The sequence below is a fragment of the Rhodnius prolixus genome, unplaced genomic scaffold (assembly GCF_049639745.1).
Source record: "Rhodnius prolixus isolate KJV_2025 unplaced genomic scaffold, Rpr scaffold_6, whole genome shotgun sequence".
Lineage (NCBI taxonomy): Eukaryota > Metazoa > Arthropoda > Insecta > Hemiptera > Reduviidae > Rhodnius > Rhodnius prolixus.
The window spans coordinates 8,184,488-8,211,624 of record NW_027411634.1 but is presented as its reverse complement, the minus strand read 5'-3'; the positions used below and the strand labels follow the sequence as shown (position 1 = coordinate 8,211,624).

Below are 27,137 nucleotides of genomic sequence, written 5' to 3'. Positions count from 1 at the left end.
TCAAAAACTTCTCTTTTTCAAAACTTTTAGCAGTTTATGTTTCAACCGACTGCCAATAACCATTATTACCTTTAAAAAAACATTAAAAATATATTTCATTAAAAAGTGTTGTCTATTTTAATGGCATTTATGTTTCTTATAAACATATTTTCATTTATTACAAAAATGAATAAGGAATTTTTAAAAACTATTTTGCGGTTGTTTTTTTGTTATACTTTTTTGTTATACTTAATTAGTGAGATTTCACTAATTTCGTATTGTAATTTAAATTGTTTTTCTAGAAAAGTCTTCCTTATTCGTTAACAATTGTTTACTTTTTAGTTCTATCTTAATTTTTTTTTTTAATACATTTCAAAAACATGTCAAAAAAATTGAAATAAATTTTGTTAAGAAAAGTTTTACATCTTTTTATTTTAATAATAGAATATTTTGCGTTTGTGAGTTTCAGAAGCCGCTGGTACGTAGACCTGGTGAAACATTAACACTGGACAAGATTAGACAGTGTGAAGTACATATGCAACAAGCACAAAGACCTAACTGTTGCCGTTCATGGTTATCCAAATTTCCTACAAGATCTAAGAGGATAGACGTCATTTCACGTATTACATTTCCATTAGTATTTGCTCTGTTTAATCTAACCTATTGGTCCACTTATCTATTCAGGGAAGATTCAGATGCTGACTAAATTCATTTTTAAATAGCCTACACTAATAATAAAAATTAAAAAAACTAAAGTAAAATGAAATAAAAATAAAAAGAACAAAACGAAGGAGAAGTTGAAGAAGTGGTACTGAAACAATAATCAATATAAAAATGAGGAACTTTTAATGAAAGAAAGACCTTATTTTAGATATTCACATGCAGGAGAAGAAATCTACATTCCTTCATGTTTTACTACATATATAAAGGAGAAATAAATGGCTTTAGTTTTTTTTAATGTTGAAAATTCCTCGTATAAAAATATAAAAACATATCTGTTGTGTAAAGTAAGTGTAAACTATAAGCACAAAATATAAAATAAAAGTACGTTTTTCAATATATAAAAAGCTACACAGAGATTACGAGATGAATCTAAAGATTAAAACGTTTAAAATAAGTTTTAAAGAGGTTTAAAACAAAAGAAAAAAAGATATCAAAGATCAAATAAAAATATTTATTAATTTTGAAGAACTGAATAAATACTTAGTTATTAAGAAATTTATTAATAAATAAGTTTTAAAAAAAAGAAACTGGAATCATTTCAAAACTAGTTGCATTATTCTAAGAAATATAAAGAAAGGATCTGTGAATTATATATTAATATAATAACAGTACCTTCAATATTAACTTTTATTTTACACGCAGAGTCAAATTTTGACGCAAAAATTAAACATAAATCTAAAATAAATAAATGTAGTTTCTGATCCTGGAAGTGAATTTAAAAAAATGAAAGATATGATAGTTTAAAAACAAACTTCTTAAATCAGAACAAACTCTTATTTTCAACGAACAGTCTTGTTCTGTAGTCTTTATAAAAAAAATAAATAACTCACTTATAGATTATGTACCAAAAAAAAGAATACCAACAGTTTGGGTAATATATCTAATTCTACTAATTTTTACCCTCGAAAAAGTCTACACTCTGAAGTAAACACTAAAAGTATGTGTATTTCATTCTGTGTAAAAATAATTACTAAGATTTTACGCAGACTTTTCTTGAATCTCTCTCTCTCTCTTAAAAACAAAAAATCAATAAAAATCTTGTAAGAGATTTTTGTAATAAATTTTTACACTTTGTAAAAAACCGGAAATCATTACAAATGAAAAAGGTCATCAATTTGAGAAAAAAATTCTTCTAGTGAACGTTTAGAAAACTTAAAATAACACAAAAATTTAAAAATAATAATCCGGCCAAAATATTTTTCACTTTCCTCTTTTTTTTAACCCTTTCAGATTTTTTATTAAATATTCGTTTAAAGAGTATAATAATTTATGATTTAATAAAATCCTCATTTTGTATTTATTACCGAAGTTAGGTTTCTTAGTTTGGTTAATTATTAGGGATGGAGGGAAACCGGGTAAGATAGCTTCACCAAATCTAAGAAGTGGTTACCTGCATCTGGGTAACGGAGAAAGGTGCCAAATTTGAAGTTTGCCAACGAAGAAGGCCAGCTTAATTATTTATTTTGTCTTGTAAAAACTCCTTAGGAATTGTATCCTTTAAGTGTCCAAAATCCTAGATTGTCTATCATCAAATTTCTCTCTCGAAGGAGACTGGCGGCTATTCCCCTTTCTATACCCTTCTATCTAAGTCTTATGAGTCTTTCTTTCGCAAAGAATAAATTTTTCATCTCCTTAAGCCATCACTCATCCGCACTCTTGCCTGAATTATTTAAATTTCCAGGTTTTAACGATATAAAAAATATTTCTTCGATGAAAATATTAAACAGGATGGGCAAGTATAAATTAAAGTAGGTTATCATTCTGAAAATTTTACACGCCTTTTGCTTGCCTTCTTTTTCGGTTTCATTTTTGGTCTAACAAACTGATCACTATTACACTCGTAATTTATTTATTTAAGTTTTATTAAGTGAAAGCTCCCCACTATTTGCTGTAAATTCATGTTTATTTATACATAAATATATAAATAATAAAAATATAATTAAAATATATATGTATAATATAAATAATATAAATACTTCGTAGCTAGTGAATGGTTTACCAGGGTTAATTCAGAAAAAATAAAATGAACTCTTAATTATAAAGAAGTAGGCTGTTGATAAAAGCCATTTATTCTTGCTTTTGTATATTTATTTTAACTGTTTTAATTTTATTCCAAAATAATGGAGTTCCAATGCGGTGATCCTTCATCCATGCACCTAATTAATGTAATGTTTAAAATAAAAAGTTTTGATACACAATTTAATAATAAAAATGAAAAGGACGTATTTTTTTTGTTTTCATTTTTTTCCACTTTTTTCTTTGTTTTCATTTGCTTTTCTAAAAAGAACAAATTGTATAATGGGAAAAGTAAAATAACAAATAACGTTATTTGTGAAAAAAAAAAAACAATAAATGCTCAACTAAATCTTATTGATAATGCTTTTTAATGGGGAAAACTATATTAATTTTATTACAATTATAAATAAATAAAAAAGGTAGTGTAGAAATTTGTATGTATTCCAATGAAAATTTGATTTTTAATTCATTTTTTCTTCTTTAGTTCAAAATTATTGATGAACGATTCATCAAAAAAATGCATATAAAAAATTAAGACTGTTCTCTGACATTTTTTACTGATGCTAGCTGGAGAGATTAGATTTTTCCAGTTTTATATGACAAAGTTAGTTTGAAGTAAATATAGAACTTAGTTTTATCTTGTTCCATTACTTATTTTTAAATAGAGATATCACTCACTGATGATGATGTTACTATATTAGTCCTGATGTGCTGATCAGACTCCTTGAAAGCAATACTGTGTAATCAAACATTAAATAATATTATATCGCTTAGTGCATCATGTGTATTTTGTTTTGATAAGTCTCACTTGTCTGCCAATTTCACTGTTCAGTTAATCTTTGGGCACTGAACTAGAAGTAATTTATTGTAGCAGATTTATTATTGGAATGTCTCTATTCTGATGCGTTATTTAAGGAGTAATGGATAAGTCAATATTTGAACATATTACATTACATTTTATTTGAAGTTACTGAGTACCTGCGAATTGTAAATAAATGACCAGTAAAAAGATCATTTACCTGCCTGCCTCATTATAGTTTTATCATTAATAATTAAGAAGTATATTCTTTTCCATATTTTTAAAAATAAATAAATATTGATTAAAATAGTATTGTGAACAAGTTCTCTTTTAATCAGGCCTAAGTTATTTTTACCATTTTCATTGCATACTGATTGTAAACACCAGCACATTAGGACAGATTCTTTTTGGTTGTTTTACTATCTTAAAAAAAAAAACGCAAAAAAAGGCTTGCTTGCCTAAATAAATTTATGAATGTATCATAAAATGAAGATAAGATGCTTTTTCTGAAAGTCTATTCTTGATCAGCATAATTTCCATCAAAATTAATTAAAAGTTCACAATTGCTTCGAGAACAAGGTTCTTCTTAAACCGGATTCTTAGATTTTTATCTATATTGGCTATTTTGGAGTTATTTTTACAATAATATGATTTCCAAAAGGAGATTTTTCAGTGGCTGCGTAATAATGAAAGGTTTCTTGGACTGCATTGCTTAGAAAGAGCTCTTTCTGGCCTGGACTAGTCAAGAACAGCTGGAATTACTTCATTAAGCGCTTTTTAAGGTGGAGCTACATTTTTAAACGACGACGTAATTTAATGCAATATTTTATTGGGCAAATATTCTTTTAATTTATAACGAATCATCTATGATCACTTCTTGATAGTGTGGCCTACATCTGACAATATCTTTCAAATACATTCATACTCATTTTCAATAATATTAGAATTTCCAGCTGTTAAAAGAAATATAAAAAATATACTTGCTATTTACATCCCTCAAATTCAAGCCCTTGTGAATTCTCTCTACAAAACTATAACTCGTAGCAAATCTCTCCAGCATTCTTCTATGATCATGTAAATTTTATTCGTCATATTTAGGTTGTATAATTCTTACAATTTCGTTTCTTTAATTTCTAAGTAGTTAAGGGAATTTGGAATTAATTCGTCTCTAGTGCTCCATATTTTAACTAGTGTGGACATAATATATCTATCTTGAAATGAATGTTTGATGTTTAGGAGTAGAAGATATATATGTGGCCCAATTAGAATTCCGGGAGAATATATCTTTACAAGCATACAACCCTCTTTTCAAGTTTATGATTTGCAAGTTTTATTTATGGATGTACGTAATGAAATATTGTTTTAAGTAAAAAAACATTTTAGCATGGAATTGGGGACCACCACCACAACTCCAAAAAAAAAATACTTCATCTTACAGCGTAAGAGGAAGTAAAGAAAAAAAGAGAAAGAAGTGGGTGAATATGTAAAATCATGTGTATTTAAATGAACTATATATAAAATATAAATTTATACAAAAAAAAATACATAAAATCTGTAAATAAACTAAAAATGAATAAATTGGTGCCCATTGTGTAAATGATATGTGCATGACAAACTATTGTTTGTTTTATCATTTCTGTTATTTTTTAATTTATAAAACATTATACAATAACTATCTGATGTAAATATGTTTACAAATTTTGAATTTAATTAAACAAAAGTATGAATTTAAAAAATAAAAGAATTATTGTAGACATAACATTAGGCTTTTCATCTGAATTAAGAAAATATATTATTTAGTCAAATTAATCTGGTGCTTTCAACAGTCCCAAAATAATAGAATTTATAATACAAAATATTACATTTTTAAAGAGGTTAAAATTCTTGCACTTTAGTTTTCACTACATTTAGAAATGTTTGCTAAATTTGGCATTTATGTTTCGATAAAAATTTAATTTAATTTTCAAATTACTGATCATAAATAGTTGTCAACTTGGGTGTAGTCCAGATCAATGGTTCTCTTTAGCTTAATAACGTTTGGTGCGCTCAAAAGGAAATTTAGTTATTGGGCATCTGCGTGAGAAACTTGTGTAGAAATGTAAACATCCACCCCCTAAAGAAGATCCTGATGAGGATTGGAAAAAGGACACCGATGGTATCCGAAACGTAGAGAATTCACTTAAGCGATGAAACCTTATAATTTCTTATATATTATGAGTTCTCACTAAGATTTGGTGCTTAACATGCGGACATATGTGCCAGGCTTTGGTAAATGTTTGAAAGTTCTGGATCACTTAGATTTTATTAAAGCAATAACCGACGCCACTTAGTAAGAAACTAATCTTACACAAAACATTTCGGTGTATAGAATTGCAGTTGTTACTCTCTTGCCGTCACTATTTAGAAAAAAAATGTCGCACTTGTTGTTGCCCGATTCTATAATAATCTGTAGAATGTTCCATAATAAGGAACCAACTAAAACTAATGGGGGCAACTGGAAAGTACCCTTCTGTGAAGTAGAAATGATTTGTGATATAAGTATTTTCCGGTAGCTAAATCAAGAAAGACCAATAATTTTACATCTACAAGCTTTGTGAGTGCTGCAATTTGGCATAGATAGCGCCAAGATCTTTCGTCACTGAGAATGATTGCTCATCGAGAAAATCGCACCCTACTTTTTTTTAATAGCCCTTGAACCATAAATGCCTTTTTCCGTAAACATTTAATTTGAAATTTTAAAAATTACAATTTGGTAGAATTGTTGGAATATATAATATTTTTATTTTATACATTGGCAAATTTAGTTTGAATTCACTAAAAATGTTAAACGTAAATTTATTGTAGTTAGTTACAATTTTTTAAATTTAAATAAATAATAAATTTGGCTGTGCGGATTTAGGAATTATACCAAATGCTAGACTGGGGAATTTTAAGATTTAAAAAAAAAAGAATAGAAGTGAAGTAGTGTAGAAATGGGATGATTTGTTTTTTTCCGTATAGCGTAGAAAGTAATAAAATAATGAACAGTTAACAAAGAATTAAAATAGTCCTTCATTCATACATAGAGAGCACTTAAATACTATCTTTTTTGCCTAATTTTTCTATTTTCTAAGGACCAAGAAATTTAGACTAACAAAAACTTGATTTTTTTTTTCATTTTGACTGCAACAAAATACTAACTTGTCGACAACTAAAGCATTAAAGGTCAAAGCATTAAGCACGTTAAAAACAGAAATTATTCGGTAATTATCTGATACAGATTAATTCTTTTAGCTCTCTTTGACCCTGTTCAGGGTTTGATAGCACTCCGAGAATGTAGAACATTACTCTTACATGGAAGATCTGACTTCATGCCAAATGAGCTTTCAATAATCGAGTGAATTTGTCAATAATTGACGAATAATGTTCCATTTCTAGATTAAAGGGAAAATTTTCTTAATAAAAAGTAGGGCTTTCCTTGGCTGCATTGTCTCCCCCAACGTCTAATTAATTTTTCATAATTTAATTAAAGAAAGGAATCCCAGAAAAATGGTTGCTGATAGAAGACGATCTAGAATCCTCTTTCAATCCATGCTTAATTGTTTCCCCTTCAATCTGCTACTTGTCTTAGTCCACAAATGCAACAAAATAATGTAATAGCTAGTGCTCTAGTTTTATTTTTGAATAATCGAGAGTTGAGGCACCTAATTAGATGTCTGTGAGAGTGGAAATCCGAAGGAAACTTTAAATAAGAAAATTTCTTCCACTTTTTATTATGATTATCTCGGATGATTACATACTGTAATCACTATTTAGAAATAAACATAACAACAGAATAATGTGAAACTTTATTCTTGGAGGACTTTTTGTTCTGAATGGAAGAGCATTAAGAATAGTCAATCTGACAATCCTTCCAAAGAGCTACATGACAAATACCACGATTTTGTTTATGAGATTCAATTTCTTTTCTTTTTTTCTCTCTCTTTTTGTTTTAGATTTATAAGCTTGCTTCTTTCAAAAAATAAATATTTATTGTTGTGTGCCTATGGATGATGAAAGGAAAACAAAACTAGTAAATTATATAATATATATTTTCTTTACTTTACACAAACATCTTTACTTTTACATACTACACAAAACATCCGAATACTCCGAGAAATTGTATCATCCCAATCAAATTATAAAACATACAATTATTATTTTTATGTACTACATAAATTGCTTAGCCAAACTTCTGAATGAAAATAATAAAATGGAAAGCTAACTTTTGTTTATTACACCAAAATAATAATAATTTTTCGAAAAATAATTGTTCAAAAAGAAAATCAATAACTAATTGAATAGAATTATTAGCATCATCGTTATGTAATAGAATGTAATGTTAAATTAAAAAGGAAAGTAATTAAAAATAAGTTATGTTTCCTTGCTTCTTAACTGTGGATTAGAAAATGGAAAATAATTGTTAAATGTTTTATATTTTTCAATAAATCAATAAGAAGAGAAAACATCTCCAAAAATAAGGTAAAGGTGTAAAAATTGAAACAAAGTAATTTGATTATTTTTTATTTATTCCGTATTGTTTATTCAATGAAAATTAACAGAAATTATAAAGGAAATATTAATACCAAATATCTTGATATTTGTAGGAATTATATTTGTTATTTACTGTAAATAGTAAATAAATTAGAAAATAAAAAAATATAAACAAGTAATAACAATTCAGTTGTTAAGTTTATATTTACACATTAAATAGTAAGTATGGGACTATGCTCAAAAAAATGAGGATAACTTTTCCTATAAATTTAATGAATATAATAATAAAATATTTTATGTTTAAACTGAGTTTTGTTTCTTTATTTTGTTTCTCTCATTCTATTATTTACTGATAACAATTACATTCAAAATAAACTAAGTAAAAAGGAAAAGAAGCTCGATGGAGTGTGTTTATATATAAAATTTAAAAAAACAAAAAAAAAGAAATTATTGTATCAAAACAATTAATAAATAAAACTTTATTTGAATTTTTTGGTTTGTCTCATTTATATGTGACTGTGGTTTTAACTACTGGCTTTAAAAAAAAAGATTATAATTTAATAAATAATCTTAGTTATATTCTTTTTTGGTTGTGGTTGTATACATCATATTATCATTTTCGAAATGCTTAAGAAATACAATAGAATAAATATTCATTAACGATTGAATCTTACTCCATAGCATCAGCAGCCCTCCACTAGCCTACGGAACAATAAAACATTCATTCTTATGCTATCTAGCGGAGATTGGTTGAACTACAATTCTTTGCTAGTTTCGCAAAGCACCAATAGAGAGCATGAAAATTGACTCACGTTTCTGTCTAATTCTTTCAAATTGTTTATTTATTTATAGATATGAATAGTGATATATTTTGTTGGATTGAAAGCCGTGCCTTGTGAACAAAATTAAATTGGTAGGCTATCTTTGACAATTTTATGACCATAATGTTGTTTCGTTTATTGCTTAAATTTGCCCCCTCACCCGTATAAAACAAAACTTCAACTTTACTATTCTGAAAAATTACACATGCACTAAACGTATACATATAACCCTGAAACTAATACTAGATTTTATTATTTTTGTAAGATATTTTAAAATTTATTACAATTTAGAATTATACACATATACACCATGTAACCTCCCTCACTCTGTCAGTAAGTGAGTGCAGGATAGTTAATGATTTGAAGTCGAAATGTTAAGCTCTACACCTAACTAACTGAACAACCTTGACGATGGATGGAAGTCCGAAACTATTCAGGGATAGAATAAACAAGCGTGCTTAGACGGATGAAACAAAGATAATGGGCAACCATTAAAACAAAACGTAAGAGAAGGAAGATTCATTTATTGCGTTAATTTCAGCGCAGTTTATTATTTTAATTAACTGAATATTATTTTCAGTAACATCATACCACAGACTACCAGTCTCAGCCTACAAAAATGTTTAACAGGGTGAGTGCTAGAATTATCCATAAAAACATTTTTTTTTCTTTTAATGAATTAACATTTACAAATTTTTATCTACACATTAGAAGCACTAATAGTATCAAGAATAAATCGGGGAAGAAATTCATAAGTAATTTATTGATTGTTGCTAGAATTAAAAAACTAGCGTCATGAAATAAACAATCGGCTTTCCTGTAGTGTGAAAAACGTTCGTAGACTATTTTATTTTTGTTGAGATTTTCTCCAAAATTACTATAACGAAATTTAAACTAAGTATATAATATATAACATATGTATGTATCTAATAGGGTGAACCAGTAAGTAATGTTCATAGGCTTACTGTGTGTGGTACAGCTAAAGTGGAGTTCAATGACGTATTGGCCAACTTCATATTTTCCATTGTTCTTGAGTGACGACAATTTTTTTTTTTCTAAAAACGTTACTTTTATTGCAATAAAAATGTTATTACTCAGAATGTTTTAGTCCCAATTCGATTCTGATGACACGGTTAGAAAGACAGATAAATTTTATAAAAATTGACACCATTTCGAAGCATAAGTTATTCTCTGAACAGCCTCAATCTTCTTCCGGAAACTGGAAAAATAGAAGTGATCGAAAATTTTGAGAAAATTCATTAGGCCTTTATGTGATCATCATCAGACCTAAGGGGTGCTGGCACTTTTTATAAAAGTTTCTTTGTCTAATGGGCTTTCTAACGGTATATCATTTTCCAGGATTCCTTCATCTTCGTACAGAAATTACGTTTGTTTTACAAGAAAACGTGTTCAGAAGCACTCAACAGTGTTAGTTATCAAGTTGTTTAATTCATTGAAAACTCTTTTAGATGGGCCAGTAGTCAATTTTTACAGTAGATTGTCTTAAAATAAGGAAATCAAGGATTACAAATTGCGCTTTAAAAATTTATTTCTGATCTCTGAAATATTTGAGAAAATGTTAAGAAATTGAGGAAAATGACATGCTGACATGTTAGGTGAAAATAAATTATTTGATGAATCTTGTTTATAATTCAGCATAATTGAATTTATAGAAGTAAGCTTTCGATCTATTAAAAGTTTTTTTATTAATATTTAAATATATTTATTTAATTGAGGAAGCAAAGAAGGTTATGATACCTACCTATTTTGATTGATATCTATCTGAACTGTTATTCAGTTGAAGCCTCTGATCGCGTGATTTGAATTATGAAAATTAAAATTGGATTAATAATTTTATTAATTGCGGTGGCAATTCAGGCAGTATTTATCTCGTTTTTCAGAAGATTTGAAGCTTTTTAAATTCAAGCAATTAAGAAACTAAACAGCACAGCTTTTGTAAGTAATGGAAGAATCTGATGAGAAGTACAAGGTATGTTTATTATTAGAATTAGTTTGGAAATATTTATTTTTTTATAATTATGAAACCTTTTTTAAAATATAAAATAAAATGCAGTGTTTCGATCTTCAGAATATTAAATGCTTCGTGTAGCTACACATGTGCCAGGTTTTTCCGTTAACTTTATTTAATCCTGTGTCGTTCTTTTGGAAGATTTTGAAATTTCTGATACTGTAAAAACGTCTTTAAAAGAAAAATATTAATGTTTCATATAATAAACCGCTATTGTGCGAAAAGAATTTCTAGGAAGGGGTAATATATATACATATTTATATATATAGGTTGCAAAGTGACTGTAAAATAATTTGGGTTTATCGTGGTTCTTTTATCTATCTAGATATAAGAAGTTAAACTTCGAAATCTAATCTAAGTTAAATATGGCAGAATTGTTTTTTTTTCTTTTTTATCCTTAGATATTGTGTTGTTGCTGAAATTGTGAAATAAAATAAATGAATGAAAATAATTCAAAGCATAAAGCAATATATTTAATTGGTAAATTGTAAGAGATTTAATGTGATGTTTTATGTAGTGTGCGCACAGAATGTAATGTAGAATAAGTTTTACGTATAAGGAATTCTGGTGATAAAAAGATATGATTTACATAAATAATGTTAACCGTAAGAAAGAAAATAATTGATGTGATTTTATGAACTGATTTTGTACTTTCTACTTACTGTGTAGCGCACACTGAATACAAGTGGGATAACATTAAACCATTATTTATGGTTATTAAGTTTTTTGTAATTCACTCATAAACAAAGCTCTCTTTCTAAATTTTAAACAAATATTATAAATAACTTAACATTGTATATCAATATGCTTAACATTTGTATTTGTAAAACACACAATAACACGATAAAGAAGAAAATAGCTTTGTCCAATTAATTAGAATTTATTTAATTATGAATCCTCGTAAATGTAAATCCATATTATTTAAGACAGTTGAATTACAAGTGATTGAAGAAATTATTAAGTACCTTTTTAATTATATTTTTAAATTAAAGACGTTTGCGAGATCTGAGTAGATTGCAGAAGAGTTGTCAAAATTGTTAGAGCACTGGAACTGACGATTATGGATCGTTATGTTTCTGGCTGCATTTAAATGGTATAGGTACTGGCACAAAAATGTTATAGGTGAGTTTGTGATGATTAATTGTTTTTTTAAAGTTATGTTTTCAGTATCTGAACCTTTTAACAAACTGCAGAAGTCCAGTACTGGAGGGAGAAACATGATGTTCATTCGATCTTCCTGAACAAATCGATGTGGCTAATAAGCTTCCTTTGCGACCTAGTGAATGTCGTGATGTACAAGTGACTGCAGTCTGAAGCCTAGAAGCATTCAAAAACTCAATGAGGAGACATTTGGTAAATACTTAGTTTCGTATAATCAAATACCATCGCAATTCTCTTCTTTTTTTTAATTATTGAAGAAAATGTAGTGTAGATAGAACCTTTACAATATGGACACGACTTTCTCAGTTTTTAAGAACTTTTCAAACTAAATTAAATTTTAATTAGCATTAATACGATTCCAAATAATGAAAGAGAAGAGGGATTAGTATAGTGGTTGTGAGTGCGGATGGTAAGTGGAAGATACGTACTTGTTTCTCATGCAACTTTTCCCCCCTTTAACTCTTCTACTTATTTCAAAAAAAAAAAAAAAATTAGAAACAAAATACTGAACGTGAGAGAATATAAAAAAGTTCTCTAAATTTCCTTTAGCTGTAAATTTTTTTTAAATACATATATTCATTTTCAACGGGGAGAAAAGCGATCCCTTGGCAGCCACACTGGCGACCCCTTTACGTAATTACTGCTGTGCCTCTGAACTCAATCTAGAAACAAGGGGGACTTAGAAATATGCAAAGAAGTTTTAGGTCAGAGAATAAAAATTAAGAACATTTTTTTTTTTTTTAGGTGTGTATTTAGAAAAAAAATATGTATAACAGAATAAGTGAAAGGAAAAAAAAAATTATAGTTACGGCTAGCATATTTACACTATGGTTTTTTTTGACCATCAAAACAATGGGGACCGCACTCATACACTCTCATAGTAATGAAAGGGACGGCACCCCTTCTTTGTTAAAGAGTTAGTTACTGTGTCACCTGTACATTTAAAGTTTGCGTCAGTGTTGCCTTGCATATCATTAGAAGATTAGCGTATACTCTTACTATGTAGTCATCAGTGGATCAAACATAGCAAGGGGTGATTGTGGCGTTTTTTTCAAATCTTAGTTCGTACTTATTCTTAATAATGATTTTTTTTTTTTTTTGCTTCTGCTAGCTACTATCTTTCTTTCTTTTTTTGTGCTAAGTGGCCCCCCTTCAAATTCCGTGAGAAAATAGCATTCGTTATGCATAATTATTAAGATGGCAAGAATGGGTTGGCTATAGTTTTTCTGTCGTATTAACTGCTATTTTTTTCGGTTTTTTTTTTGCTGTCCGCTTTCCGGTCGACTGTGTGCTTGAATTTAAAATATTTTGAATAACTACACAGTGGGGTGCCTATCTAACTAACAATCCGGTTAGTAATTATTTCTAACATTGGTAAGTGTCACTGAATATTTTTTTTAAGTGAATTTTATAAATTATCATTGTAACTAAGAGCAACCTAATAAAAATCTATCCTGAAATAGCACATTACAGAGTCGATTTTTCATTTGTTTTTTATCTTTCTCGAGAATGAATCTTGAGAATTGAAGAGAAATTCGTGTACGCTCTTCCCCATTATTTTTTCTTAATTTAATCTTTGGATAGAAATTAGTTTTTCAATAAACCGTACAAAAGTATGGAGGTTATTACAACATGGTTATCATATAAAAGCACGTGCTCGTGTTGTAATATAATAAATTAAAACTATACAATCACTTTGAGAAATGTACAAACATTCAACTGAAGTAGATCTAAATCCTTGAATTAATGATTCGTTCTAATAATAAGGACTACACCTTTATGGGACAGAGAGTTGTGACGAAGGCACTAAAGAAGGATTTACGACACCTCGAATGGCCCATATAAAAAAGTAACACTCAACACTAGTGCCGCTTCTGCTAGTTCTTACAGTGAAGCTCCAACCGTCTAATATCAACCACTATCGAACCTTACTAGCATTTAACTTACAGTTTTAAGGTTATAACACTGTTCAACTGTTCAGCGTTTAAATGTATTGCAGATTATAGTTGGATTTTTTGCCACTTTGCTTATTTTTTTTTCTTTGTACTTTCTTTTATTTGTGCGTAGGTTTAGGTGTAGGGAAGTGTTGTGATCGTATTTTTGGGTAATATTTGATATTAAGTTTTCAGTGTAGTAAAGTTACTGATCAGTAACCGATCGGCGCTTAAAATCCGTTGGGATTTATTTACATATGTAAATATATAAATATGTTTTATTTCTAAAGGTCCCAGTATAGCTGTGAAACTCGTTGGCACGTTTGATTTTGGTCAGCATTGATTAAAAAAATGCGACCTTCTTGGGTGATTTTTTTTTTTGTGTGTGTAAATAATACTTTGTAAAATTTATGACACATCTTTATTTAGATGTATAATCGGCGTCAGCTATCACATACTTCTATTCACTAATCATTTTAAACTGTATTGGCAACATCTAGATGTATTTCTCTGTGGTTGTAGTTAGCTAATTTTCAAGAAAAGTAAAAATCATGCTTAGATTCACTGCTGAAAATAAAGGAACAGACACCTTATTTCTCTCTTCACTAACTTTGGATGAATTCCCATGGGCGATACACCAACTAATACAAAGAATTTTATGGCAGGACTATATTATAGTTTATCAAAACAATACTCCCAGTAAAGTAGTTTAAGAAAACAATTCTTCAGATAAATATGGCCACTGTCTTTATTGCGTTACTTGAACCAGTTTAATAGAAAAGAAATTCCCTGGATTGCAACGCACCTCTATGCTTGGCCAAGAACAGTACGAGTTCCTGTTCATAAGATCGAGTAAACCATTCCAAAACTTGACAAAAGTACATTATTATTTCTTCATTAAAAATTTTACTGCTTTAAGTAATATTTTCACGCAAGTCCTGTGACTTTTTAGGGAAAAAACAAAAATTTGTTTTCCATTTAGTATTTCTCCATTCCAGATAGCTGCAGTCCCACTCTCTGACAAATACTGTATCTTTTTTTCCTGCCCTAATTCTAGAACAAAAATAACGTCTCTGAAGAGGGAATTCTTTTTTCCTTTTTCCTGAGCTCCCTTTTTTCTCTCCGTCTTATTTTTTTGCTTTTCTTTTTTTTCCTCTCTCTCTTCGTCTTTGTACTTCCTTTTCCAGTTTCTTCTTACAGTTCTCCTTGAGCAAAACCACCAGCAAACTACATTCGCTACCTCCCTGGGCACATATACCAGGACTCTTGGCTGGACTTTAAACGAACCTAACCCTTTTCTTCTTCCCTGTTTTCCTCTATTTCTTCTTCTCATCCTGCCCCTTGAGTTTTTTTTATATTTCCTTCTTCTTCACTTATATTTTCTAAATCTTTTTTTTTTTTTTTTTGTTCCGTTGTCTTATTTTTCGTTCGCCTCCATTATTTTATTTTATTTTCTCCGCTCTCCCTTTACACTTTAGTTTGGTCGCCATCTGGTGGCCTACTTGGTTTTTCTCCCTCTTTTGCTCCCAAGAACATTCCCACCTACTTCTTAATGCTGTAAGTCGAAATATTTGTAATACAATAATTTGAGATTATAGAATATAAGTTATCCACAGAAAAAAAAAAAACTTTCTATTTTATTATATTTTTCTTAATTTCTCCCTTTCTCTAATATTGATAAGAGGGAGTATTGCGATCGTGTTTAATTTTCGATATCATACTTTCATCGGAAGTATACTCGTACGTTTTTGTAACCTGTCACTATTGACACGAAGATATTTTATGATTATTTTCTCCGTCTATATATATATATTTATTTATGGGCGCCACGGTAGCCGAGCGGTTAGAGGTGAGACCTGCGAAGCTAATATGTATTGTGGTACTGGGTTCGATTCCCGGTCTTAGGCCTTGGATTTTATTTAATGGTTAATAAAAGAAATTTACAGTAAAGAATGTTTGTTAGTCGCCTCCGTCCACGACACCTAATTTGGTAGTTGGACGTTAAGCTCTGCCTGAAAAAGTAGGCGATTACTTTACTTTACTTACTTATTCTTCTTTACTTCTTTAACTTTCTTCATAGTTTAATAATAATTTAAAGGAAAAGATTTGAAAGACAGGTTGATGCAATAGTTGATTTCCTTAAGGACATTCTGAATTCGAGTGTAGCGGCCGGTACTTAAATTTTCTCTTCCTACGTGCTTTCTACAGTTCCACTATCCGATGGTAGACAGTGTATAAGTAACGTGAGAACACCACCCAAAAGCCAGCAATGCTTTGGAAAAATGCTCCGCGCGCCCCAGATGTTGACGCGCCTTAAATTAAAGTAATAATTTTCATCAAATGCCACATTTTAGCGACGAAGCTGTTTTAAAAACAATATAAATTTTTAGTTGCTGCAATTTTTCATTCTCGAATCGAGTTTTCTTATTCACATTGATATTGTGCACCATTTTCTAATAATGACTTTTTCTTGGATGAGGACATTTTGTATTATGAAATCGGGTTTTGCCTCTTTCTTTTTTGCTCCAATCTTTTAGATTGGGTTAAACCAAAGTCTAGTTTTATGAGTCAATCATTATTGATTTTTAATTAATTTCAGATGAGAACTTTCACTGATTACATGTATTTTGATGCAATATCCGAGGCAATTTCATTTCATTTAATTAAACCTTTAACTCATTACAAGATCTTATTAACGTCGTTTTAGAGAAAATTGCTAAAACCTTTGAGCATTGTTTGCCTGAGAATTGGTTGCCATATGTCTCTGTCCTTACGACTTTTTAGACCTGACTTTACTTCCCAGGGTTTTTTGCCCTCTGACGTCCTAACCTGTTTCTACATCCAGGAAGCTATTTTTAATGGGCCTACCATCTTGGATGGATTATAATATATATATAACATTAAGGCACGACCAACATCTGATGTTATTGGTGCCTGGAAACTGTTTCAGTGCAACTAGCTGACCTTTAGACCAGTGATCTTTTTTCCTGACACTTGTTTTTTTTTTTTTTTAATCACTTGGGAGTTTTTAAGAAGACAGATTCCGAGGGTAAGAAGGATTTTAACCTGGGATTGCTGTGCAGAGGTTTTTTAGTTTGTTCTTGGACCTTGGATGCTAAAGAAAGCCGTCACAATCGTGATCTAACCTTGTTGCGATTTCTTCATAGACTTACCTTTTTTTAAAAACTAAAAGGAAACTTTGTTTTATTGCAGAAGGCAAACAAATCCGAAATTAATTAGAAATCCAGTAATAACTTTTCTCTTTTTTTTAAATAAAGGTAACTATTTTTTCTTCCATTTTTCTGATATTTCCATTTGTAGATGTCGGTCTCTCGGTTGGTTCTCTGGGTCTTCGATATCGATCGAACTTGGTATATAACCGTGGGTGGATGATGAAAAAAAAAAAGATAAAAAAATAAAAATAAAAAAAATACAGTGTTGGCACCAGCGGGTAAAAAAAAAGAGGAAAAACGAGAGATTTTGTGTGTGTGTGTGTGTGTGGGTGTGTTCTTCGGAGAAAGAGATACCACGATATGGCCAGAGTGAGAGAGGAAGGGTAGGATTGTAAGTAAGGATGGTAGGTTCGGTATGAGAGGCAAGAGAATTGTACTCCTATTGCTCGCAAGTTCTACTGGGGTAAGGTCACTCTCTGTCTCTCTCTTACTATATGTATTCGAGAGAAGGAAGTTTGGGGAGGAGACGAGTAGTGGTAAAGACGATGAAGAAGGGAATAACACAACCATGTAGAAAAGAGAGCGATGTAGGAGAGCTCGGGTTGGCTCGTTTTTACTGCCCTTGTTTTTCTCCCGTTTCTCCCTGGGTACGAGCTATTTTTTCCCCCTTTTACTTCTCTTTGCTGTCTCAGTTCTGGACTCTCTCTTCTCTCTCAAGCCATACACGCACAATACTCTGTATTTCTCTTTGTATTAGTAACAGAGTACAGTGGCGGCCTCTATTAGTAAAAAAAAAAAAAGAAGAAAAAAAATATATAAAAGGAAGGGGTAAACCCTGTCACCCTAAAAAGCAAAGTCCTTCTTAGTGTGCGCGTGTGTATGTAGGTTTGTCTGTCTCTTTCTATATTACCCCTTCCACTGTGCGAGTGTGTGTGTGTGTGAGTTGCAGAGAGGGGGGGCTGTACCCCCTGGTTGTGTGGAGTTTCTTCTCCTGGCCCCCAGAGAGAGTACGGCCTGACTACCACCGTCGTAGGCGCAGTGTAGTGTAGCTACTCTGTACGAGGCATCGCTTAAACCAAAAATACCCTTTTTGTGGATAAAACTATTTATTATTTATTATTATTTAAAAAAAAAATTATTTTTTTTTTTCTTTCATTTGAATAATTTTTTCACCTTCACTCAAAAATCGAAAAAAAAAGATCACTGAGCGCGTTCTAAAATAAAAAAACCTCATTCATTTTATTATTATTTTTTTAATACTCTCCTATCAAAAACCAGTTTTTCATAGAGTGTAATGTGTAAACATTTCCAACAGATATGGATTGTACAGTGCCCGGTAATTTACCAGCAACAATTTGTCCAGTAATTAGTACAACGGTCCAATCATCACCATCGGCTTCATCAATCAGTGCAATATCGTCGACAACATCGCCAACAACATCACCATTTATCAGTACAACAATTCACAATAACGTTAATCATCATCATCATGCAGCCACCACCGGTAATGGTATAATAACTACTACTGTGCCATCAGTCAACAATAATCATACAATTAACAACAATAGTCCATCAACTAATACATCTTCTTCAACAAATCCATCATTACATGCTGTAGCGGCAACCCAACCGGCGAGTACAAATAATTCATCAGTTTCGTTAAATCATCAGCCAGTGAAAATCATCAGTAGAAACGCCAACGGTACAAGTAAGCATATACCACACTGTACTATTCTTTATAGTTATAGAATTTTTAAATTTATTTTTGTTTTAAAATTAAAAAAATATTAACACATTTGATAAGTGATTCGTTCTTAACTCTAAAAACTTCAGTGATTCATTACAGTTTCTTATCAGTTATTCATTCATAAACAATCTACTTACTACTTTTCGTTCCACCCATTAAACTGTAATTTTATTGTTTGCTATAAACAGTGCTAAAATTAGATTGCTCTACTTTAAATATATACATACATATAAATAATCGAACAAATTAGAAATCGTATTCAAATTTAAATTAGAGCATTATAAAGCAGCTGATTTGAGAACAAATAGAATTGCTATAATAATCTCAATTTTAAATGTATATGCAACAGCTAATTCATGGTTATATATTTGATTGAAATTATTTAATAGAATATTTTTCTAGTTATTTATTTTACTAATTCTCAGACAATTTATTTGTTCTGGTCAATTGATTTCGATATCTTAAATCTCTGCCAACAGGCAGATATAATTAAAAAATATTCCTTTTATACATTATCTTAGAAGGTATTGGTTGTCAGATTTTCAGTATCGATTTTATTGCCGGAAGTAAAAAAATTTGAGGACTCGTAAGTACGAAAAAGTAGAGGTTTTAATAAATGATATGTATATAATATCAAAATAATAGCGTGTGTACTAAGAACGAAACATGGTACTGAAATTTTATATACCTTATATGTCCCATTGGATCTTAGCTGTCAATTTTTTTTAAATTATTATTATTAAAAAATCGCAGAGAAATAAAAAGTATTAGATAGTAGTCACGTGTTTGTGGTGGACCTATTTTTACCAGATTTCTTCTTGCAAGATATACCTAGCTGAACGATATAGTGTTCATGTTAAATTTTTGAAATTTAGTTTTATAGATCTTAGAAGGGAAAAAGAAATTCATTTAGATAATGAGAAATAGTATATTTGTTGGGACTTCGAATGGTATCTATCTAGGAAGATTAAAGAAATACGAAAATAGGCCCACCAGGCGTGGCATTTTCAGTCGTTTTGCTAACCCCAATGTTCACATGATGTTCCTCTCTCTCCCTTCAAAACAGAGCTAGTTACAGTAAATTCTTCTCTTCCAATCTGGAGTAAGTAGTAAAATTAGATAACGACCGGATAGTTCGCCTATTAGAAACTTAGTATTTTAACTTATAAAATAAATATTCCCGTTTTATTATCAAAACTTAGATTTCTTCTTTGTCAACAAGAAGTGGTAAACCAAAAATATACATTGTTTACCATATAATATGAACAAACTAAAATCAATATACACACAGGAAAAAACTTCAAATAATTCCGTAACAATTATTAAGGACTTTTCCCCTCTTGAGTTTATATATTTAACAAAAAACTGCTTTCTGGTTGGCTAGGTTTTGTCTATATTGTATTACGTAATCTTCGCTACATTTTTTCCTTGCTTTTGTTTTTTGATGATTTTTAATCTTCTTTTTTTATTTAAAAAAATAAATGCATAAAAAACGTATACGTCAGAAGAAGTATAGCTTAGGAGTTCTTAAAATATTGTTTTATATTTTGTGTGCTGTGTGTTAAGTAATAGTTTTAAATGTCGCTAAGATCATTAGGTATGAATTTCAAGGTCTTTTTATTTATTTGTTTTACTTTCTTTGTACTAGTAAGAAGGAAGTGTGTAATGTTGTGATCTTGTCTAATTTTAGCAATTCAGATTTCATCGGAAGTAAGTTTTGTGGTAGATTGTGGGAAAAAGGGGAATTTTTGTTTTTAATGATTTAAGGCGCGTCAACATCTAAGGTTATTGGCGCCCGGAGCTTTTTTCAGTGCACTGCCGGCCTCCGGACAGTGTTCTCTCGTTACAGACAACACTGTCCATCACCGGACAGTGAGTTGTAAGAAGCTCCTAGGAAGAGAAAATCTAAGAGGTCAGCAACTGGATTCGAACCCGGGACCTCCGCGTGGGAGTCCAGTATGCTAACCTCATAACTAATTCCCTCCCTTGAGAAATTGTTATTACCAGAATCATCAGTATTACTGTTTACGTATGAATAAATAGCATAAATCATCAAAGATATCTCAAATTTTATATTGAAATATTCGATTCGAAGATTAAATTCAGAAATATTAAGCCAAGCTCTCTTGAACTGTATGAAGTTATAGATTGTTTTTCATTTCTTGTAATTTTTTCAAAAATGGCCTCAAATTTTAAAACGGTGAGTGTGTGTAAATCATATAACTAAAAAATTCAAGTACTAATACTAATACTGTAGGTACAAATATCGTTTTAGTTCTAAAGAAAATTATATCAGAACTTATTTGATTAAAGTGATATTTTCAAAAATGAATTTTCGTTTTTAAGTATAAATTTAAGCTTCTTGCCTAAATTCCAAGTTTTCTTAAAATAATCGGTTAAAGAAAGCCATTTCAGAAAAAAATTCAATTTTAAAAAAACTAAAATCCTTTCTGTAAGTTTGACATTTTTGTTTAAGCGATATTCGCAAAAGCATTTGAGGAAGGTATTTTTATGAATTGCATTATTTAATGAAATATTGAAACAACCAGATATTATTCTGAAAAAAAGAGACGCTTCCCCGGACTTTGCCTTGGATTTTAATTAATGTTTAATATGAGAACTTATATAGTAATTTACGTTTGTTGCTGCCAGTCCGTCCGCGACACCTAATTAGGTACTTGGACGTAAATTAGTACTTTACTTTTACTGAAAAAATTATGGTACTGAAAAGAAACTTTTAAGAGAAAACCAGAGCCTTATATTAATAATAATAATAACAAAATTAAACAATAGTATTAGGTTTGTTGTAATGGATTGTAAGTTTGTGGGCAAGTTAATCGGCCTAAAGGGGTTTTGATACTTCCACTTATTAATGTAAGAAGAAAAGAAAAAAGTTAGAAAATAAAAATGAAAGTTTATAAACTTGAGAGAAAAATATAAAAGTTTGAATTAGTATTTTATTTATGCATATAATATGAACTTGATAGTTTCTCTCATCGATCCTGTATGTTTTACTAGGAGATATTGATTTCTTTTTTCTTTTTTTTATACCTCTATGGCTAGTAAATAGGGAAGTTGTGCTAGGATAGAGCTCTTACAATACATAGCCAACAGAATAATACACGTTGGGGAAGGGCAGCCATTTTGTTGTAGATAGGGGCCCGGTGTACTCAGTAGAGAAGGGGTGGAAGCCCCTCTTCCTTCTTGGTCGTTTTATTTTTTTTCACCAACAGGGGGGGCAACGTTACAGACGGGCTGATTGTACTACTGCCCCCCTTAAACGGTGTTTACCCCTAGAGTTATTGTACTGAACTAAATTCTACCCCACAAAATGCACAATATAGTAGACGCAAAAGTGTGTATTTGGTAAAAATAGAAATATCTTTTCCTAGATACATAATTTTGTCTGTTTTTATCTACCTCATAACGCGTTGTAAGAGGAATTTATTGTTATCTTGCAGATTTGTGTTTCCCACAATGTGTTCTGTGCCTATGCGAATGGCCGGACAATGCTGGGCGCCCAAGATCTATAAACTAACACGCAACAAGCCCAATTTATAAGAATCCATATATTTGGAACCCATTTTCGTTGAGAAATTTTGACGCAATCATCATACCCGTATAAAATCATACTAAGAAAAAGTTAGGTAAGAAAATCAATGTAATGACTAATCATTTTGTTTTTAATTAACAAGGGTTTTGAGGTTATATTTATCGTTTGTTAGTGGGAGTATGTCAGTGTACCAGAATTGTGTTGACACATTCCTTGTTGGCGACTCCTGACTGTTTAACGCGCTCTTCGAGTCCAGGGTCGTTCAGGTGCTGCTGACACGCTTGGTTGCTTAATACATACGCGCACGTGAGCTCACCATTCTCTGACTCACGCCCACCATATGTGGACACTGCCAATAAGGCTCGGCAACTACCAAAAGAGCTTGCCAATCTTCTATTTATCTTTGCTCATTAAAAGTCTTAAACCAATATTCGATAAACATAAACCGCTTACTCCAGGAAAGCAATCAAGTATGTACCAGGACCAAAATTGCAAAAAGTACCATGTATTGGTCATAAATAGAAACCGTTTAATCGATCGCGTAGTGCAATTACAAGTTCATGAATCGCTCTTCTTCATTCTGATCTACTTCTCTCTCTTGGTAGACTTGAACATAATAAAACGTTTAAAGTGCATTTATTCACCATTTACCAAAACCTAGTTATTTATTACATGATAACCAAGTGGAGAAAAAAAGTCCCAAAACAAACCCATGCTAACAAATTCTAACTATATTTTATTGGATATCCTCATGTAATTCGATACGATAGTTATGATGTGAAAATCGATTACATGAGAAGTATAATTTTATACTAATGTCTTCTCTTTTTTTTCTAACCAATACTATGCAATTTACACGGAAACAACCATAACCGTACTTTAAAAAACTCGAACAAAAACTGAATGTTTACTAAATGTCTGTTCTGTTCTCTTTTATTAGAAACATTTTAACTGGTAAAATTGATTTTAGATTTTCGGCGTAAATATAAGGTTGATAGGTACAGTATACCCTTTAGACCGACAGTAGATTGCATTAAAAGTGCCATTACAAGATCTTAAACGGTTATTCAGTATGATATTTCTTATAAGAAGGACAAAAGTTAAAAAAAAAAGTGTACATTTTGTAACAGTTTCCGAGTGAGAAAGAATTTATAAATCAAAAGGTGAAATGTGAGAATGTTGTAAAGAATTTTCGTTAGTATTTTTTCCCTGTCAAAATTTCGGGATGTATTTAAGTGTGATTTTTTCGAACTTATTTCTCATTATTTTCTTTAAGCTTTTTGTATTTGGATTCTCATACAAGGCCTATTAAATTTATTTGAAACTCTTTTTTCTTTCCAGGTAATTGATATTTTTTTGGGCAGTTATCCGGGAAATACAATCGCAGACATCCCACTAATGTGTCACTTCAGTACCTTGTAGGTTTATAGTTAATGTATATTAAGGAACACTATCATCGTTAGGATTTCAAATTGGATTCCTGCTTAAAAAGTAATCACTCATTCTAGGCATTTAACGAGGAAAAAATTGATTCAATGATTGTGCCTCACAATATACATCTAAATATAAAATTAAAACCATAGTTCCAGTGGTTTTTGGGCTCTGCCAAATGACGTTCAATGTACACACTGCCACATTCGGTTCTAATGTCTTCTATTTTATGACAGCCCTCTAGGCCAAGTAGTTATAAAGGGCAACGGAATATTCAGGAAAAATTCAATGTTACTAGAGAATATTTTTAATTTAATGTTGCAAATTGTTTCATAAGAGAAATTCATTTGAAACGTTCGCACCAGATTGTTTTCCGTTATCGAAAAAAAATCGTTTCACTGTTTGTGAAATTTTAATAAATTTATCATTTCAAAGAGAAAGCATCTAATATGCGGATATAATTGGGAGAACTTGAGTGTCAAGTAAACCGGATAACTAGTAATAAAAGGGTAAAAAAAGCGAGTAAAGTTAAAGGAGCACGGGAGAAATTATGTTACTACAAAAGCGTACTATGGGAAAATATATTTGAAAAAAAAATTATTTATATATTACAGAAGTGTTTTTTTATAGATATAAAACTCATAGATATTAACCCACTCGCCGCCTTTATTTATAAAAGGGCTATTTTTTTTTATTTTTTGTTTTATAGTATGGAAAGGAAGAAACTATATTATACATATATAAAAGGGAGTTAGTAAAACTGGTTTCTAAATAATGGACTTAACCCCTTTTCTTTTTTATTACTATTATACGTATCAAGGTGACAGTGGCGTTCTTCCGGGCACATCACTTTTTGATCCGTCTCTAATTAGTCGATAGTTTGCTAGTTTTACAAATAAATGAAGACGTTCATTTTAATTAAACTAATTGTTTATAAGATATCAAATTACCTTTTTATTTGATTAAATAGCCCTGCCAGTGAATGTCTTGATTTAGTTTATTTATATATTTTTTTTAAGAGAAAATTGTAGGGCAAATAGTTAAAGATAGTATTAATCTTAAAGTTAATTGGATGATTATTACATTTTGTCTTCAACATGGTCTTTAATTAGCAGCAACGATGAGTTTATAAATGTGGCTAGCTTTTTCTAACCTTTATCCTAGAGGTATGTCAAGTCTCCGTCATCTATATTACAAGCTCTCTACTTATCTTCGACAGTTGCTCTCTTAAATTTAACAATTTTGACTTAATACCCCGTAGAGAGTTAAAATGAGCAAATGTAAGTTGTGTGTAAAATCTGTTACACATCCCTATGGAGCAAATAGAATTGTGAGTGGGTAGCCTTTGCCTGAGTGCCAGTAGACTCGTGTAGAATCTACTAAATCTCCCCTTACACAAAACATGGCAAATATCATTAAACTCTGAATCACATAACACACTCTCAATAACATTAACCAGTTAGTAAATTAATACATTATACCAAAATGGCACATGAGAGGAAAGTCTCCTCAATCAGAACAGCTTTAAAATGAATATTTCTACAGAAACTAATCAAATAAAAGTTTAGGTCTACGTCTATGTAAAGTTATATATTAAGTAGTATTTCTTTTAATTTTATAAATTTATACAGGGTGTTCAGCATAAGACTACGGTAACTTCGGGAGGCGATTCTGGACATCATTTGCAACAAAAAATTCCATATAAACTATGGCTCGATTCGGCTCCGTTTTGGAATTAGCTCATTAGAAAGAAGGTTAAATTTCCTTTTAAATAAGCTAATTTGTATTTCAAAATAATAATATTAAGTATTTTAAATTGTGGCCCAAACATAAGAAATAGCAAGTTTCTAATTTTTTCCAAAAACTTTGACTTCATTTTTCTCAAAAACATTTTATATGAAAAAACCGTGCACTATTCAGGAAAAACATCTACATACAATCACCTTTCGAAAGGTATACAATGCATAGGGGTTGATGCATAAATCTGTGATTAATTGCAAAAAAGTAGGCCTCAAAACAGCGTCGGCATTATGAAAGGAATTCACCTACCGTAAGAATATAACTGATCGGATTTTTTGCAAACGTATAATTTAATAATTAATTTATTTAAGAACTATATTCAAAAATACATAATTTACATTATAAATAGTAAAATCAAATAAAAAGAAGAAATTGGTGTATGATGTTAAATGAACGTTAGATACCAATTCCAAAAGAAAGGATTTTCGTTTAACGAGTTTAGGACTGTGTGCTTTTCTTTAGTTAATTCACAAATATGCTAAATAATTTGAATAAAACACAGATTTTTTTGAACTACTCAACAAACTTTTGAAACTAGGCGGTTGTGGAGAGCTAATTAGCTTATTTAAAAGGAAATTTAACCTTCTTTCTAATGAGCTAATTGAAATTGCTGCAGCTATAATAGTTTAAGAAATATAGACAACTGTTTGCTAAAAAGTAGTAGTAGCTTGAAAAAACAGAAAATTAAAAATATCTACAAAACGGAGCCGAATCGAGCCATAGTTTATATGGAATTTTTTGTTACAAATGATGCCCAGAATCACCTCCCGAAGTTACCGTAGTCTTATGCTGAACACCCTGTATAAATTTATAAATTTAATATTCGATATAATGCATTTAAAATTGAAAATCAATTAGAAATTTAAGTTAATGAATTAAAAACTAAAAAATTTAAAACATTGTAACCTCTCTGTTTTGAGATAGATTGTTATTTAGAATTAGATGGACCTTATCCACTCTTGAAGATAGTCCAATTTTCATCACTTTTTATTCTAAAGGATGTGAATTACTTTTCAGTGTTTTTCACAATTTGCGATTGAGCCTAACTTTGTAATGTATATCCTCTATTGTTTTCCTTGAACCCTTAATGTCTTAAAGGAAAAGACACATTTTTTTATTTTTTTTATTTTTGTTGCTTATTGCTTCAAATAGTCCGTGTGCCCGCCAAACCTTGTAAGAATGATTTCTCCCGCTAGTTCTTTCTTTCTTTCTTCAGCTGACTGTGAGCATCACCTGGGATATAAGAAAAAGTTTAACTCGACATGCACTGGTAGTTCGCTGGTAGCTATACTACAGCTTCTTCAGACAGCTCTCTCTCTTCATCTATCTTATCTCTCTCTCTTATATATTTTTTCTCTCCAGTTATATGCTTTATGGAGAACGATTTCATCTAACTTCTTCAACAGTTTTTTTTATTATTTCTATTTTTATCTTATTGCTTCTCGCCCCCTGTTCTTCA

The 27,137-nt window shown here is 30.3% G+C and overlaps 2 protein-coding genes across 21 annotated transcripts in view; both read left to right on the top strand.

Moving 5' to 3' along the window:
* Positions 1–8,521, top strand: part of GluClalpha (glycine receptor alpha 1) — a 143,434-nt gene extending 134,913 nt beyond the window's left edge. For 8 of the 12 annotated variants that reach the window (XM_074142160.1, XM_074142163.1, XM_074142159.1 and 5 more), the window contains one exon: positions 443–8,521. In XM_074142160.1, the coding sequence (XP_073998261.1) occupies positions 443–685 (243 nt within the window). In that variant the 3' untranslated portion in view covers positions 686–8,521. The remainder of the gene's footprint in view (positions 1–442) is intronic. The other 4 variants (XM_074142166.1, XM_074142165.1, XM_074142167.1 and 1 more) reach the window with 1 other exon arrangement.
* A 667-nt stretch (positions 8,522–9,188) lies between these two features.
* nab (NGFI-A-binding protein homolog) overlaps positions 9,189–27,137 on the top strand; it is a 70,128-nt gene continuing 52,179 nt past the window's right edge. For 2 of the 9 annotated variants that reach the window (XM_074142148.1, XM_074142151.1), the window contains exons 1-5: positions 9,191–9,353; positions 9,431–9,481; positions 10,752–10,840; positions 12,035–12,232; positions 18,463–18,855. In XM_074142148.1, coding sequence (XP_073998249.1) covers positions 18,465–18,855 — 391 coding nt within the window. In that variant the 5' untranslated portion in view covers positions 9,191–9,353; positions 9,431–9,481; positions 10,752–10,840; positions 12,035–12,232; positions 18,463–18,464. Of the gene's footprint in view, positions 9,354–9,430; positions 9,482–10,643; positions 10,841–12,034; positions 12,233–18,462; positions 18,856–27,137 lie in introns of those variants that run through there. The other 7 variants (XM_074142150.1, XM_074142149.1, XR_012462707.1 and 4 more) reach the window with 6 other exon arrangements.